At 44.1% G+C, this 18,246-nt stretch overlaps 1 protein-coding gene across 4 annotated transcripts in view; it reads left to right on the top strand.

Annotated features, from left to right (window-relative positions):
• The first annotated feature begins 1,059 nt into the window (after positions 1-1,059).
• The window catches only part of SETX (senataxin), an 84,834-nt gene continuing 67,647 nt past the window's right edge, over positions 1,060-18,246 (top strand). The window contains exons 1-7 of one of the 4 annotated variants that reach the window (XM_047701128.1): positions 1,060-1,227; positions 1,960-2,073; positions 2,461-2,629; positions 7,805-7,988; positions 9,190-9,400; positions 11,315-11,424; positions 17,500-17,719. In XM_047701128.1, the coding sequence (XP_047557084.1) occupies positions 2,562-2,629; positions 7,805-7,988; positions 9,190-9,400; positions 11,315-11,424; positions 17,500-17,719 (793 nt within the window). In that variant the 5' untranslated portion in view covers positions 1,060-1,227; positions 1,960-2,073; positions 2,461-2,561. Of the gene's footprint in view, positions 1,228-1,959; positions 2,184-2,460; positions 2,630-7,804; positions 7,989-9,189; positions 9,401-11,314; positions 11,425-17,499; positions 17,720-18,246 lie in introns of all 4 variants that reach the window. The other 3 variants (XM_047701124.1, XM_047701126.1, XM_047701127.1) reach the window with 3 other exon arrangements.

Raw genomic sequence — 18,246 nt, 5'->3', positions numbered from 1 at the left:
CCAGCCCAGCCTCCCGCCCTGGAAGTGAAGCCGCGGGCGCGTCTGGGGTCCCGGACCCGCTCGGGACTTGGGGGACACGGAGGTGATCCCGGGGGCGGGCGGCGCCTTCCGCGAGAAGCCAGGGCCGCACCACGGCGCGACGTCGGCGCCGAAGGAATCCCGGCCGTCCCTTCGCGGGGACACGCGCTCACGCGTGTAACGACTACGACCGTGTAACGGTCCTGGGCGGGGGAGGGGCGGCACGAAGGCTCGAGAATTCGGGCGGGTAACGGTCGCGCCTCGCGCCGTCGCGCGGCCGGGGGACGGTTCCGGGGCCACAACGGCCGCGCGGGGGGAGGGGCCGCCGAGCCACGCCCCCCGCCGGGAGGGTCTCCCCGGCCGCGCACGCCCCCCGCGCCCATTCAGTCTCCGGAGACGGCCCCTGCGTGGAGGCCGCCGCTTCTGCCCTCCGCGTCGTCGTCTGGCAGCGGCCACTGCGGCCCGTTCCCGCCTCCGCCGTGCGAGGGGAGGCAGGTGGACGCCCCCTCGCCCTCCCGAGGCCGGGGTAGGCGGTCGAACCCGGACGGGCTTCCCGGTGGTGGTTGCTGCTGTCTCTACGGAGTTTCGGGAATCCTTTTTCTGTAGTCCCAGGAGTCTCTAAGCCCCCAAAGTAGGTGCTGATTACGTATTATTATATTTTAGGTATTTAAAGGCGATCAAAAAGAAAAAAGTCCTCCTCGATCTGTAGCACACCGTGTTGAAGCACCTGAGGCACTGAAAAGAGAAGACAAGGGACGGAACCAAAAAGGCAAGAGCGTCCGAGCCCGAACCCCTCGGGGCTGGGGGCCGGCGTGCGGCCCTTACCGGAAGCAAGTCCTGGGCGGGGCTGCGTTCTTTGCTCCGCAGCCGATGCCACGCCCTCCGCAACACGGACGCTCTCCATTGGCCGAGCCCGGCAGCCCGGAAATTGCGTCAACGTCACGGCCTCGCGGCGGAGCCCGAGTGCGCCTCTTCCTACACCCCGCCCCTCGGCACACCAAAACAAGCCCGCGGCAGTCGGGGCGGGGCCTGCGTTGGGCCGACGCCGCGCGCACGCGGGGGGGGGGCGGGGCCTTCGCGCGCGGAGGCCCCGGGTTGGGCGACCGGGTGGGGACGGAGGCGCCGGGTGCTGGCCGGTGCATCCGCCCTCGGCCGACTGTTGAGCCGAGGCATGGAGATGGGCTAGCGGCCGACGCGAGGCCGAGCGGGGTGAGGACAGCGGTGGGCTCGAGGCCGCGACCCGGCGGGCGTGAGCGCTCGTGCGCGACTAGTGTGCGCGGGGCCGCGTGGAGTAACCGCCGCGGCGCGTGAGGCCCGGGCGGGTGGGGGAGGGGCGGCGCGAGCGGGGCCGCTTCCCTCAGGAGGGCTGCGGCGCCAGAGGCGGGAGCAGCCCGCGGGCGCCGCCTGCAACCCGGGGTTCCGGGCGTCGGGACCCCTGCCCCTTCCTCGCTGTCGTCTCCTCTGCGGTCTCGTGCGAGCTGCCTTTGGTCTGGCCACTGCGTAGTTTCTTCGGGGAGCCGTCGGGGGCTCGCGGGAGACCGCCTCCCACTTCCGGAGAGAGTGCGGGTCCCGGGTGGCCCCCCTCCCGGCCTGGAGGCGCCGGCGGCCGGCGGAGGGCCTCTGTCCGCCTCCGCGCCTGCCGGGGCTGCGAGGGGCCGAAGACGCGCTCCGGCTGGCGGGAACCGGGCGCGGGGCTGGCAGGGGGAAGAAGCCCCGGTGAGGAAGAGTACTGGCGGCCCGAGGGCTCGGCTCCCTGCTCTCCGGACCGGGGGGGTGTCGGACGTGGTGCCCCGCCGGTCCCCTGCGGAGTCGGAAGCGCACGCACCGTGTTCCGAGCGCTGCCCCCGGCCGGCCGGCGGACCTCCCCGAGCCGTTTGACCGGCTGGTACCGTCTGCCTCCGCTTCCCAGGACTGATGAGGACGTTTTCTGTCTTATTCCAGAAATGCTCTCGTGGGGCCGGAGTCTGGGTATGTGTGAGCGCAAGTCCTCACCCGCTCCCAAGTAAGCCTCGGAATCTCGGCTGAGCATCACTTCTCTGTAGGCCGCTAGCCCAGGTATTTGTTTTTTAAAGAAACGTTTAGGACACTTTCCCGCCCCTTAGTACGTGTGAAGCACTGGAGCAGAAACCTGCCCGACAGCCCTTGCCCTGACGGACTCGGGACTGGTGAGGACGGAGCCGGTGGGGGTGGGAGACCAAAGTGAACCGCCCCAGTGAGCGCTGGGAGCGCCGGGTTTGATGGAAACCCGTGCCAGGCCCGAGAGGACAGCGGAGAAGTCCTCACAGGCAGACGGGAGAGGACGGGTCCCTCCCGACAAGCCCAGGGCTGTGGTGACGCTCAGGGTCGCCCGGCAGGCAGGAAGCGCTCAGATCTTTTTATCAGAATCACTGGGGACGTTCCTTTAAAAAATGGAATCTGAATTTTACTTATCTCCTCTCTTAGTTCCTTTGGTGACTCCGGTGTGCATTTCGGGTGAAGAACCAGGCGGAGGGATGAAAGGCGGATGTTGAAGGCAGTTGAAGGAGCTTGTACAAAGGCAGGGGATGCCACATACCACGAAGCGTTTTCGGAGGAGCAAGGGAGGGAGAGTGGCAGGAAATGCCAAAGCCAGGTTAGGGAGGCCTTCTGTTGGGGAGGTCAGAAATTAGAACTTTATCCCCGGACTGTAAGAATGCAAAACTCAGTTTTTGGTTTGCCCTTCACCCGCATTTTGGAGGAAATCTTGGTGGTGGATGAAACCAGAGGCAGAGATATTTAGGCTTCTGTAATCCACACAGATGGTGAAAATAGATTCATCCTATTCAGGCGGTGGCAGTGTCACTGAGAATAAAGTGCAGAGACGATAAGGGAGATGGACTTTACAGAATTCATGAAGATGGGGGTTAAGGGAGGGAGACTGTAGGATAATTACCAGGTAACTGATTCGAGCACTGAAGGGATCCTAATGTCAGCACACAGTGTGAGTAACAGATTTAAGGGGAGGGTCTCACTGTGTTTTGACTTTGTCGTGGTTGTCAGGTGAGCTTGGCTTCCCGAGGTTGGATATTGACTAGAAACTGTAGGTTAGGTTAGGTTAGGTTAGGTTACTGATTGAGCTGTCACTGATTGAGTGGCTCCGTTAGAGTGAATCATCACACTGAGAGTGGTACCTGCATCCTTGGTCCTTGGGTGGCTTCATTACAGGTGGTAATGGAAGCGTGGTTTGAATTAGGTCACTCAGGAAGAGGATGTCGAGCGAGGAGTGCTGAGGCAAGCCTTCAGAAACTCCGGAGAAAAAAAGGAGGTGATTGTGAAGGAGATGAGGTAGAGGAAGTGAGAGGAGGTTGGTATGTCGTCCTAGCTGAAGAACGGATGGTGGGCATTCCATATGCTCCAGGGGAGGTGAGTCAAGAACGTCTGGGGACTCTGGGAAGACACGCAGTGAAATGTGAGGGTAGAAGCCAGATTGCCAAGGAGTCGAGGAAGTGAATCTAGATGACTTTTTCAAGAAGTTTATCTGAGAAGGGTAGAGGGAAGTGATTGCTCTTTGAAGTTTCTGGCCAGCTAATATTGAGAAAGGTATCCTCAGGGCAAGTCTGGAAAGTCGGTGAAGCATCCTGTATTTCTGACAAATCCGCTCTCTTTCTGGTGGTGCCCAGAGTGCGGCTCTTATTTCTGTTAGAGGGGTCCCTGGACACCACCGTCTCTAACTCCGTAATGGTTCCAAGCAGTTAAAATCCAGCAAAATCAACAAAACTGACTTTCAGGAGACCTGAGTTGTGCAAAAACTTAACAGGATTTAGGGTCATCTATCTGCCATTTTCCCGTAAAAGAAACATGATATACTTCATTTAGATTTTTTTTGGCGTAAGTATCAGGCCAGTGATGATTTCAGATTTGGCGACATAACCACCTATTTATGGCCTTTTGAGAGGAATCCTAGAAACTGTTTCTGTTGTTGACATGCTCTGTCGCACTGTTTTCTGTATTCTAGGGCCCATGGCATTCATCTCTTACATGACAGGCAAGAAAATTGAGTTCTGCTTTCTGGGGTATGGAAGTAGGCTAGCTTTCTGAGTGAGTGAAGTAAGACTCCTTAATTTTCTTAGCAGAAAGGGTTTTATTGTTGTCGTTAAGTGTTATTTTAAAGTTATACTAGCTTATTTGTACTTCACATCCTTAATTTTTCCAAAGTTTTGATTGACTGCATAAATCCTGCTTGATAGAACTGATGATGTTTGAGAAATTTCCAGGGCGTTTCACTTTCTGTTCTCAGATCTTAGATCTTTTAAGTTCACGCCCCACTTTGAATGAGATCACCGGAAGAAAACAGCTTCTGCAGACTTTGAATTTCATAGTATTTATGTTACTGGCATTTTAGGTATAAGGAACTCTTCCTTGAATAAAATAATTTTATATTCTGCAGAACCACAGTATCCATTATGTTACCTGGTATTCCCTAGTTTGCTGCACACGTGGGCAGGATGTAGGATGTAATTGAATTAAAATTAGGTCAGGAAAGAGTCGGACTCTCCAGCTGAATTAGCAGACTTTTTCTATTTTTCAAGTGAGGACTGTGTAACTCACATTATTTTTATTTATTTATTTTGCTCTTTTTTTGGAAGCTCCTAATTTAGGACTTAGTGAAATTTTCTTCTAAATGAGTTTTGATTTCTCCTTTTTAGTGTCCTTTTCTGTATGTTTTCTAAATGTCCCTTTTTATATGTCCTTTTCAGCTTTAATGTTGAAAGTCACCCTGAGTTCTTTACAGAAGCGTGAAGAAAGCATAGTTAGTACTTCAGTAAATTAAAAAAATTCACAAGACAAATGCATGTATTTGATTTTACTTATGTATTCATAAATAATTTTTCAACAACGATATGAGAAGAAAATAAGGAAAGAAATTTTTAAAAATCAGCCTATTTTAGGAATTGGCATTATGCCAAAAAACGCTCAGCAGTGAAATACACTTTCTATCAAGATGTCATTGATTTCCTGTTAGCAGAGATTTTTTTCACTCTTGAGTTTTAGGATGATAATGCATTCAAAAACATCACACTGCTGCGTTTCCATATCTGGATATTCAGTGACTTGGCCGTGTTTCTTAACCTTTTATTGTTCCTTTTCCCTCCCTGAAAAGAAATGTTTTAGATATTTCTTTCCTGTGAATATCCCATGAATTTTAAACCACCAATACATTATATATCTCTTTATGGACTTTATGTATGTCTGTGCTTTTCACATTAAAAAAGGTAGGATTTTTTTATGTCCTGCTACCCAGTTTTCATTTTCTTGAGGAAGATGTCACGTCCAGTTAGGAAAAGGACTTAGTTGTTGGTGGATAGTTTACAGTTGGGTTTGCAACTTGATTCGTCTTATATAGGATGATATTTTATATTTGTTGGATAGTTAGTTTAAGGTCAAATTTCCTTTCTTTAATAATTTTTATTATTATGTTAGTCACCGTACAGTACATCATTAGTTTCTGATGTAGTGTTCCATGATTCATTGTTTGCATATAACACCCAGTGCTCCGTGTGATTCGTGCCCTCCTTAATACCCATCACTTGGCTTACTACCCATCATCTCCACCCCTCTACAACCCTCAGCTTGATTCTCAGAGTCCATAGTCTTTCATGGTTTGTCTGCTCCTCTGATTTCCCCCCTTCATTTTCCCCTTCCTTTTCCTGATGTCCTTCATGCTATTCCTTATGTTCCGCAAACAAGTGAAATTATATGATAATTTTCTCTCATTTCACTCAGCATAATCTCCTCGAGTTCCATCCACGTTGATGCATATGTTGGGTATTGATCCTTGCTGGTGGCTGAGTAATATTCCGTTGTACATATGGGCCACATCTTCTTTATCCGTGCATCCGTTGAAGGGCATCTTGGCTCTTTCCACAGTTTCGCTATTGTGGCCATTGCTGCTATGAACATTGGGGTGCAGATGGCCCTTCTTTTCACTACGTCTGTATCTTTGGGGTAAATACCCAGCAGTACAATTGCTGGGTCACAGGGTAGCTCTATTTTTAACTTTTTGAGGAAACTTTACACTGTTTTCCAAAGTGGCTGTACCAGCTTGTATTCCCTTAAGGTCAAATTTCTGAAGATCAGGCTTGGATATTTTTCTGGCCCAGTTCCCAATAAATCATTTCCATATGAAAGAGCATTTGCTTCATTCTTGGGTGTAGTTTTCTTCCTTCTTGCAGACTGGCTGATAGCTGTGTAGACAATTGTCACTTTGGGTTTGTCTGATGTTTTTCTCATGCGTAGAAGGGAGGGGGTGGTTTGGAGAAGCATCGTACAATTGAAGTTCCTTCCTCAGTACATTAGGTGAGGGGTTATCAACTACAGTGAGGTGAGCCTTGATTACTTGGTTAAGTGTGTGTTTGCCAGCTGTCTCCACTGTAATGTCACAGTATCTCCCTTTCCATACTCTCTTCTTTGGCGGTGAGTCAGCAAGTCCAGCCCACACTCAAGATGGGGCGGGATTAAGCTCCACCTCTTGGAATGGAGAGTATCTGTAGGTATTATTTGGAATTCTTCTGTAAAGAAGGTTGGTCTCCCACCCTTGTTTGTTCATGCAGTCATTTAGTGATACCTGGTAGACTCAGGTGCATCTGTGCTATGGGTTATAATCCACAGTTACGTTGTTCGTTTTATTGATCAAATTGTTTCAGCTTTGGCCATCCAGAGCTCTTTCAAGTTGGCTGCAATTATTTCTTTGACATGCCCACAAACTTTTGGATTTTGAGTTCTTTATGGTATTTGGAGGCTCCCCTTGTATTTTTAGCCATGTTTAGCCGTGACACACTGTTTACTGATGGCGAGTTTCGTATTTACTTTTATATGCATTTAGTTAGGAATAAAAACATAGTATCTTATTTTTATTACATTTTATTGGAATTGGAGATCTCTTTGGATTTTGGCCTCCATTGAACCATTTGCTAATCCTAATCCACGCATTTCCATGCTGTCTGTAGTTTTGATAAACCTTTCTCATTTGTGTATCTTTATGAAAACTTTTGATGCGTTTGGTTCTTGGGATTTCCTCCTGTTCCTGGTACTGTCCTGTTACTTTGCTCTTTTTGAGACTGCTAGGATTTGGAAAATTAGTTTAGCTTAACCCTTTCACATGAGTTTGGATGGTGGAGGCTTGATGGTATTATACAAACCGAAAGTTGCAGATAGTCAAAAATCGTTAAATATCAAACTTAGTAGCAATAGGTTAACATTTGTAGCTAATACAGCTTACAGTGGGTTATGGGCAGCAGTTCATACGCAATGTGTGCAGATTCTTGTATCTGTACTTTCTAAATCAGAGAAAGTTCTCTTGTGTTTTTGTTATTGGTATGGATTAATACTTAATGGATATTTGTATTTCCATGAATTTCTGGGAAAATGTCTTCTAAGAATGTAAAGGTTCCCTGAACTTTTGACTTGGCTCCAGTACATCACTAGAAAACTCCAAAATCTGTACATTGAAGGCATTGACAAGTTTTTGTCTCTGTAATTTTCTATCCGTACCACACAGTTTTGAGCTTGCTTTATAGTACAGTTGTGTATTGCATGATGTTTTTTAGTAACAAAGTGCTTTCGTTTCGTCATATTTTTTATGTGTCAAAGGTAAAGTTCTTCAGAGTGGGTTCAGATTTGAGGTTAGGCAGTAATTGATAAGCTGGCCAGCAGGACTTTCTCGATGTGGTGGAGGCACATTTTAAATTGGAGAGGAGAGTCCCACAGAAGAGGCCTGAAGTGTTGTTACTTTTCTTTAGTGTTTAGAGGTTGTCTTTTCTGGATGCAGGTGCAGAATGAGCACATGTTGTTGGTGTACACCAGGTGGCATTTCCACCGTTGACTTCCTGAAAAGCTATGCGTCCAGGACCCACTCCGGCGAGTTTCAAACAGCTGATGAAGACCTCTGCTACTGCTTAGAGTGTGTGGCCGAATACCACAGAGCAAGGGACGATTTACCATTCCTGCATGAGGTAATTTACATCCGATGGACAGTACTTTTCAGAGCTTGGTAACAACGAAGAGGAGAAGCCTCAACTCTTTTGGAAACATTCAGGAGCCAGGATTGACGGATGGAATTGAATGAAAACCTAAAGCAGAATTTTAGGATCCTTCACTTTTAGTCATTGTGATATAAAACAGCCTTAAGAAATGACGTATGGGTTTTTTTCAGTTTATGTTTTTAAGTCTGTATATTCGGTAGTGTTACTTTCATGTATCTGATTGGCTTGGGTTATTTTATTGGTTGATTCCTTTTTCCTTTTTCTTTTTTCATTTTTTAATGGGTAAATGGTATAAACTCTTAGGGTGTGTTTGCTGGTCATAGTAACCAAAGTGAAACGTATAATTTAAAACATGTGGCTTTGATTATTTGGTTTATTACATGAAAAACACAGCCAGATTGTAGAGTTATGTATGGATATATAGAAAGGAGGAGAGGCTGATTACTTACGAATCTGTTGAGGAAAGCTTTGCATTTATATAGTTTCCTAGTTATGAACCTAACCAGTGTCTTTACGCTAAAGCTAATGTTTTAAGGTGGGTACTTATGGCTGGGCCATGGAAGTGAAGCTAGAGAAGGCCTAATCATGCCTTTGACAGAGACTCTTCAACTTCTCATCCCCCCACCTCTTTAACTTAGGGCTTAAACTCACAACCCTGAGATCAAGACCTGGAGGCTTAACCAGCTGAGCCGTCCAGGCTCCATATCATTCCCTTTTGATAAGGGATGTTGAAATATTTATGCAAAACTCAGTGTTTACACATCTCATGTTGTATGTACTCATATCTTAAAAGTGACCTTGTTTAATGACTCTTTTCTTCAAATCTAATGTGATATTTACTATTTCTTTAAACTTCTGTATTTTTTTTTTCAATTTTATTTATTTGACAGAGAGAGAGAGAGAGAGATCACAAGTAGGCAGAGAGGCAGGCAGAGAGGGGGAAGCAGGCAGGCTCCCTGCTGAGCAGAGAGCCTGATGTGGGGCTTGATCTCAGGACCCTGAGAGCATGACCTGAGCTAAAGGCAGAGGCTCAACCCACTGAGCCACCCAGGCATCCCTAAACTTCTGTATTTTTATACTTAGAGAGCTTTCTAAAAACATCATGACATCCAGTATTCTGTTGATAATAAGGTATAAAGCACACTGCCCCCAAATTTTCCTTTTTCTGTAGGTTTTATGGGAATTAGAAACCTTACGTCTCATAAATCACTTCGAAAAATCCATGAAGGCAGAAATTGGAGACGATGATGAATTGTATATAGTAGACAACAATGGAGAGGCACAGCTGTTCGACTTTACTGGCCAAGACTTCGAGAATAAGCTTCGAGTTCCTCTTCTTGAAATACTGAAATATCCTTATCTGCTTTTACATGAGCGTGTTAGTGAGTATCATGAGTGTTCTACAAGTTTTATCAGTCTTTTTTAAGAATTGTAAAGGCTTAGTTTTATCGGTATTGAAAATCTGTTAAACACATAATTAGGATACGTCATACTTTTCCCCAACAGTTTAGTACGCAAGTTTCCAAAGATACAGAAAAGCGAATGATACGGTGAACGCGTATGTATATCGTGCAGTTTCTACAGTTGCTAAAGTCTTGCTGCATTTGTTTTATCACACATTTACTCATCTGTCCTTAAGTTAATTTTCATTCCTGTAATTTGTCTGTAGCAGAGTTTCTCAGCATTGGCATAGTGACATTTTGGACTGGGTGCTTCGTCATTGTGGGGCTGCGCTGCCCGCTGTAGGATCTTTAGCAGTATCCCTGGCCTCCATCCACTGGATGCCAGTAGTGTTTCGTTCTTCCCGCTGCCCCTGTTGTGATGATAGCCAGACTGGTGCCACATATTGCCAGATGACCCTGGAGCGTTGAGGGCAAAACTATCCGTGGTTGAGAACTATTGGTCACTAGTAATTTTCACTAATTACTACTGTGTGCCACATTATGGCTGCCTAGATTTGGGTCATTTATATTTGCATTTCTTAATATGAATCTCATAAAAATGAAGACATTTTTGTGATCTAGCAAAAAGCCATACCTTCCCCGCACACACCAAAAAAACAATTACTTTAAGCTACCTAGTATCTAGTCCATATTCAGATTTTCCCAGTAGTTGCAAAATGAGGTTTTTGGCTGGTTTGTTTAAATAAGAATCCATTCAGGGACCATATATTGCCTTGGTTCATATTTTGTATATCTCTCTGAATGCAAAACAGTCGACCTGTACACGTACACAAATTTATTTATTTATTTATTGCCATAACCTTGACTTCTTGAGACCATATAGTTACCCTGTAATGTATGTATAATTCACTTTCTGGATTTTTTAGATTGTTTCCTTGTGATGTTGTTTAACTTCTTTATGCTCTGTATTTTCAGCACACTGAAAAGTAGATCTAAAGATTTGTTTACATACATCAATTCTTTCTAAATAAGTTCTAGATAATTAGGTTTTAAAATTCTAACAAGTCTGTTTTCAAGCATTTATTAATGGATACTCTGTTCAAGAAAAGTACATAAATGTTGATTTTTCCCCAAACACACCTGTATAGCCAGCACCCAGATACAGGAACAAGCCATCAATACCCAAGTGCTTCCTTCATGCTTTTCCTGTTATCATCACTGTTTCCCAAAGCTAGTCTCCATCACTAACAATATTCTTTGAAGTTTGAGAAAGTAGAGTTGATTGATTAGGTGGGGTAGATTAGTAGGAGTCTATTGAGGACACTTCTGAAAGGGTACTGTAGAGATTTCTGTAAAGCAGCAGGAATCAGAACAGTGCAAGCATGGTTCAACTTGCGGAACAGCATCGAGTCCAGAAATGAGCCAACCACGTTTGGGAGGCTTGTTTGATGATGGTAACTTTTCAAACTAGTGAAGAAAGTGGATTATTCAATAAATCAGAGTAGGACAAAATTGTCATTTGGGGGGAAAGCTCACTTTATCACTAGTGCTAAACAAAGTCCATGTGGATAAAAATGTAGAATCCTAACGGAACTGGACTTATATCCATACTTCTAAGAAGATACGCTGTGGATATAATTACGCCAGGTGTAAGAGAAGAAGTGTGTATCACTAAAGTCATGGTAGCTTATAGGAACACATGATGATCAGTCACACTGGGTTAGGCTTTTAGATGGGTAAATACTGTTACGTGATCAGCATTTTTAATGCCTCATTTAAAAAAAAAGGAACAACTTTATTTACTCAGAGAACAAGCAAAAGAGCCAGATTTAGGAACTCTTGATAAGCTAAGATCTAGGTCTTTATATTTACTGTGTTCCTTCTTCTGTTTAGATGAATTATGTGTTGAAGCACTTTGTCGGATGGAACAAGCTAATTGCTCCTTTCAGGTTTTTGACAAGCATCCGGGCATCTATTTGTTTCTGGTCCATCCCAACGAAATGGTGCGTACGACTGCTGGCGGCGAGACGACGTGCTTTTGCGCATACAAACAGCTGTAATAGAGGGTTTGCGTATATATTTTGTTTGAAATATTAAACTGTTAAAAATGTATAATCACCCCTCTCAAAAGGTAAATGTTTCTGTGGAGCAGCAATGGAGCAGAAACACTGAGCGATAGATGGTGGAAACCCGGAGGCCTGGGTGGCTTTAGGTAGCTGGAGGTAGTTTGTCAGGATAACAGGAACTCAAGTGTACTCCAGGCGAGGCAGAGGACCGGCATCAAGGCCTGTGCTCAACAGAAAGCTGAGACTCCCCTGCCTGTGAAAGAAAATGGACAGAAAGTATAGTAAGGTGCCCTCTGGGCCTGGTCTTTCTTACACCTGCATAGCAGTAGAGGAAGCAGGTCCAGCCAAGCCCCCAGGACCTGGGCGAAGCCCTCAAAGGCTTTGTGATCGCGTCTGCAGTGTCCCTTAAGTGACCAGTGGTTGAGAGTCTTGCACTGCTGGTGTGAGACTGTCGAATGAAATCCTTAACAAAGAAGAATTCAGAAGATGTTGTCAGGAATGTATGAAGTTGATTGAATACTGTGATAAAGGTTATTATTTAAAGAAAAACTAAGTTCAAGGAAAGTGAAAACTTGGACTAGGTGGTATCAGTGTGATGAGGTTGGCAGGCAAGGAGACAAAAGAGGGGAGAGCGTGCATGCTAGGTTCTCATCTGGTTAAGGGCAGAGCTAGGTAGTGACTTATCTTAAATAATGAATTTATATAGAAAATGCTTTAAAAGAAATAGAAGAAGTTCATACATACAAACAGGTTTAAAAATATCAGTATATAATAATATAAGTGGGCTGAATTTGTCAGTTAAAAGACAAAGATTGGATAACAAAGTCCATGTAGCTCCTAAGACAAACACTTAAAACATAGGGTGCAAGGAATGCCTGGGTGGCTCAGTGGGTTAAGCCTCTGCCTTCGGCTCAGGTCATGATCCAAGAGTCCTCGGATAGAGCCCCGCATTGGGCTCTCTGCTCAGCGGGGAGTCTGCTTCCCCTTTCTCTCTGCCTGCTTCTCTGCCTACTTGTGATCTCTGTCAAATAAATAAATAAAATCTTTTTAAAAAAATTGAATTAACACATGAAAGAACTTAAATAAGTAAAGAAAGACCACGTGTTTGTAAATAAGAAAACTTAGATCTGTCTTTTTGCTCCAGATTGATCTATAGATTCAGAGTATTTTTAAATAAATTCCAGCAGGGTTTTTAATGTAACATGTTAAGATGTTTCTAAAATACATATATGGAAGAGGAAGGATCCAAAGTTGCCAGGACATTTCTGAGAATGAGGGAGACCTACTACAAAGCTCTGATAGTTAAGACAATGTGATATTGATGTGCAGACAGACAGTTTGGCCGGTGGAATAGAATGGAGACTCAGACAGAGTCATTCATATTTAAATCTTTGGTATTTGTTAGAGATGATGTGTCAGATCAATGGGGCAAAGAAAGACTGAAATGGAAATGATACAAAGGTATCTCTATGGAGAAAATCATATTTTTAAATCCTATCCTTAAAACATCAGGTATTTAAAAACTCTAGATTAGATGTCAAAGATAAAATGGCCAAACTCTTGGCAGAAAATAAAGGTAGAACTGAGATTTTAAGGAAAGGAAAGCTTGCTTTTTTTTTTTTTTCTGGAAAGGAAAGCTTTCGTAAAAAGAAAGCATTGGGCTTTGGTTATAAAGAAAGGCTGATAAACGTGACTATATCAAAATGAACTTTGGTTTATCAAAAGAAATCTTGAAGTGAAAAGACAAGTTACAAGTTGGGAGAAACTATAGGCAACACTGACAAAACCCCAGAAGAAAAATGGAAGAAGACCTGAACAGGCATTTCCCAGAAGAGGAATTTCTGTGGCTAATAGACCTATGAAGGACAGTTTGACATTAACAACAAGGAAGTAGTAAGACCGCAGTGAGAGTTCTGCAGTGCGCACTAGTCTGGGGCTTCGGGTATTAGGATGTGGATCTGCAGGACCTTGTTGCTGGTGAAGGTGCAAATTGGGGCAACACCTCGGAGATTAGTTTGGCTTCATCTGCATTTGCACATTCCTTTGTCCTGTGATCTGGCAGTTTCCTACCTGAGTGTATATGTGAGAGACAGACTCTTGAACATTTGTAACAGGCGGCACGTGGAAGAAATTCCATAGCACACTCCTCAGAGTTCACCAAAACCTGCAAGCAACCTTCGGTGAATAAATTGTGAAGGGTCTTCACATAGGAATATCACGCAGCAATTCATACAGTTGACTCAAAACAAAATGGATGAATTCTGGTAATAGAACATTGTAAGTGGAATAAAGTTTCCAAAGATGATGTATAGGAGGAAACCCTTTTTATTTATTTATTTATTTAAAAAGATTTTACTTGTTTATTTGACAGACAGAGATCACAAGTAGGCAGAGAGGCAGGTGGGGGGTGGGGAGGAGAAGCAGGCTCCCCGCTGAGCAGAGAGCCAGATGCGGGGCCAGATCCCAGAACCCTGGACCATGACCTGAACCGAAGGCAGAGGCTTAACCCACTGAGCCACCCAGGTGCTCCGGAAGAAACCCTTTTTAAAAAGTTGCAGGTAGGTACCATGACTGTATTAAAACCCTTTTTAAAAAGTTGCAGGTAGGTACCATGACTGTATTAAAAAATAAGCAAGGGGATGAAGAACGTGGTATTGGAGATGATGGTGACCTCAGGTTGGAAGGCGCAGGAAGAATAGGGGGCGTGGAGGGCCCCATATAGTTAGATGCGTGTTAGAGTGAAGGGACCTTAGTTTCTGTGTTGGATGAGGAGTTTATGGATACATGTTGCTTTAATAATAAAAATTAAAAATGTGTTGGGGTGCCTGGGTGGCTCAGTGGGTTAAGCCACTGCTTTCGGCTCGGGTCATGATCCCAGGTCCTGGGTTCGAGCCCCACATCGGGCTTTCTGCTCAGCAGGGAGCCTGCTTCCTCCTCTCTCTCTGCCTGCCTCTCTGCTTACTTGTGATTTCTCTCTGTCAAATAAATAAATAAAAAAAAAAAAAAAAAAAAAAAATTAAAAATGTGTTATGCATGGACCAAAGATGAAAGTTTGTTGTGAATAAAAGGTGATAGTCTTAATTCTGAGGTCTTACTCCCTAACCCTCATCCAAAAAAGGTGTTCAAAGGAATGTTCAAATTTAGACGAAATTTGGGTTTAACAGATGTATATTAAGGCATTGGGATAGGGAGTTAAAGGCTCTACCATAAAATAGACTTTTTTTTTGTTGTTGTTGTTTTTTTAAAGTTTTTTTTTTAGTTATTTATTTGACAGGCAGAGATCACAAGTAGGCAGAGAGGCAGGCAGAGACAGAGGAAGGGAAGCAGGCTCCATGCTTTAACCCACTGAGCCACCCAGGTGCCCATAAAATAGACTTTTGATGGGCCATCTCTCAAGTCAAAAAGGTAGTGGAAAATAATCCACAGGTGACAGAAATGTGTCTGTTTCTGAAATCTGGGTGAGGAAAAAAGGTTTCCCTGAAAACTGTAACCAAAGCCCTCTCTTCATAAGAGAAGTTCCTGTTTGCCTGCTTGCTCAACGCTTGCAGAAACCATTGCAGATGTTTCCAGTGGGACACATCAACTGAGTCCTTGCAAGATTCCCACAGACACATCCCAACTGAAGATGGCAAAATTTTAAAACAGCAAAACCACTATGTATGAGTAGAAATAAAAACAAGAAAGGGGACCCAAAGAACTCTTTACTAGAATGATCAGACACAGAATATAAAGTGCTTCAATAAATGAGACTTGAAAACTCACGGTCCAAAGACTGGGAATAGTTTTTAAAGATTCGATTAAAATATGTAGAAATGAAACACACAAAATTAATTTTAGATGGATTGAATGGCTAGTTAGGTGTGGCTGAAGAGTTAATGAATTTAGAAGACAAGCAGGCTGCTTAGAAATCAGACAGACAGGGATGGAGAGGGAAAGCTGGCGGCAGGTATAGTGGGAAGATGTAATCTCCGTTTGCCCTGTGTTGGCGAAGGAAAGAATCAGAACGAAGAGATGATGGTGCGTTGCTTCTTAGAGTCCATGAAAAAAACAGAAGCATTCTCCAGATTCTGAGGTGGAAAAATGAAAGAAAAAGCCAGACCAACACACACTAATAATACCACAGGACACTACAGACAGAGGTTTTATTTTTTATTTATTTATTTATTTATTTATTTTAAAGATTTTTATTTTATTTATTTGACAGACAGAGATCACAAGTAGGCAGAGAGGCAGGCAGAGAGAGAGAGAGAGAGAGAGAGGAAAGCAGGCTCCCCGCTGAGCAGAGAGCCCGATGCGGGACTCGATCCCAGGACCCTGAGATCATGACCTGAGCCGAAGGCAGCGGCTTAACCCACTGAGCCACCCAGGCGCCCTTTTATTTATTTTTTTAAAAGATTTTATTTATTCATTTGACAGACAGAGATCCCAAGTAGGCAGAGAGGCAGGCAGAGAGGGAGGAGGAAGCAGGCTCCATGCTGAGCGGAAAGCCCGATGCAGGACTCGATCCCAGGACCCTGGGATCATGACCTGAGCCGAAGGCAGAGGCTTTAACCCACTGAGCCACCCAGGTGCCTCTGACAAGGGTTTTAGAGGAGCCGGAGAAAAGACTCCCTGCGGGAGAGCTGCAGTTAGCTGCTTGGTGACAGGAATAAAACCAGAACAGTGGGACGGTATCTTCCTCGTGCTGAAGAGTGGTAGCTGTCTGTCTAGAAAGGTGCCCAAGAGAGAAGGCGAAACAAGACCTTTCAAACAGCGGGGGTCCTTTACCGCCTGCAGTCTCTGTGCAAAGTCGGCTTGTGCCTTTTCGCATCGTTCGGACAGTCCCTAGTGTTACATGACACACTGCTTTCTCAGATGAAGGCTCTTTGTGATCATAAATGTTCAGGTCTGCTGTGTTTTGGGTACAGTGTTGCATGGTTTCCAGATGTTAACTTGTTAAAACCTTACAGCCCACGTTTCTTAGATGAGGAAACGGAGTCAGACTTGTTGTCCACAGTCGTCTGACTACGTGTGTGGTGACCAGGGTGTATAGGTACGCACAGAGCCCCTAGGTTTGGTTTGGTTTTTTAACTGTTTGGAAAGTCCCACTTTCAGAAAAATCTCAAGAATAAAAACAGTAGGAGATACCTGTATCACCTTAAGCCATATTCATGAATTGTTAAGTTCCCAGTATCTGGGCCAGGATCAGCTCTTACACTTAGTTACGCTCCTTGAATCTCCCTTCATCTGGATTGCTGTTCCCCCAGCCTTTGTCTTTCATGACATTTCTGAAGTGTGCTGTCATCCCTGCCTCCGCCCCTTTTAAAAAAATAGAATGCTCTTCATTTTGGGTCTGTCTGCTGTTTGCTTATTGTTCGAGTCAGGCTGTGTATTCCCAGCTGGGGTGCTCCATAAAAGTGACGTGATGTCCTTCTCAGAGTGTCCTGTACAGATGCAAGCCATAACATTTGCCCTTCGTGGTTATGGTAGTTTTGATCAGCTAGTCACGGTGTTGTCCAGTTTCTTCACTTTATAATTTCTGTTTCTTAGATACTGGAGATCACAGAAATGCATTTCATCCATAAAATACTTCAGTATCTCTTTAAAGACAAGGACTTTTTAAAAAATCACCACACCTAAAATAATTCCTTAGTATATGTATTTTTTTTAATGAAAAATTTTTATTTCTTATTTGAGAGAGAGCGCACAAGCAGGGGGAGCTGCAGAGGGCGATGGAGAAATGGGCTCCCTGCAGGGAGCCTGATACCGGGCTTGATCTCTTAAAACTGACTGAACCACCCAGGCACCGTTCTATATTTCTGATTGTTGTTTAAATTAATCAAAATGATTATCTCAGAAATGCTTTTTTAGGGTTAGTTTGTTCAAATCAGGATAAAATAAGGTCCACCCATTGCATGTATTAATATCTCAGGTCTTTAAAAATCTATAGAGAATCCTATTTTCTTAATTAGGTTCTTGCTGCATGTAGACAATTATCTGTTGAATGAAGTAGTGAACATGTTATGCTCTTAGGTTCGGCGTTGGGCTATCCTGACCGCAAGAAATTTGGGAAAAGTGGACAGAGATGATTATTATGACTTGCAGGAGGTTTTGACTTGCCTTTTTAAAGTCATTGAGTTGGGACTTTTGGAAAGTCCAGACATTTATACTTCTTCTATTCTCGAGAAGGGTAAACTGATTCTTCTGCCCTCACACATGTATGATACCACCAACTACAAAAACTATTGGTTAGGTAAGTATTGTTTTACACAAACATAACGCTGTTTTTCTATAATTCTTAATGAGTATCATGCAAAGGAAGTGATTTCTTGTGATCTGATCAAGGATTTCATGGCTCCCAATTTTTGTTCTGTTGTTAAAATTAACTGAGTCATTACACATCCTGTTCTTAAACACTATTTATCCTAGAAACCATCTTTGTAAGAGGTAGATGTTCAAGTACGGCAAATCTCTTATTTAAAGCAATACTGCGTATAACAAAACATTAGTATAGCAGTTGATTTTAATGAGGTTTGATATATTTTAAAAGGGATTTTCCCATCTGTAAAATATTTCCTGGTTGAAAGGGATAATAGCTTTGGTTTTCGGTTTTACACTGACCCAGAATAGTTCTACCCTACTTACTTACTCTGAGTCTTAGAGTCATACGTCATATTTAGTAGGATGAGTACTCAGGATATGGTGATCTTAAAATTGAAGGCACCTTAGATTTGAGGAAATAAAAATTGTGTGGTAGTCATCTTAGAAATTGTTTTTTAA

The sequence above is a fragment of the Lutra lutra genome, chromosome 13, assembly GCF_902655055.1.
Source record: "Lutra lutra chromosome 13, mLutLut1.2, whole genome shotgun sequence".
Classification (NCBI taxonomy): Eukaryota; Metazoa; Chordata; class Mammalia; order Carnivora; family Mustelidae; genus Lutra; species Lutra lutra.
The sequence above is the reverse complement of the archived record's forward strand: the minus strand, read 5'-3'. Positions and strand labels throughout refer to the sequence as shown.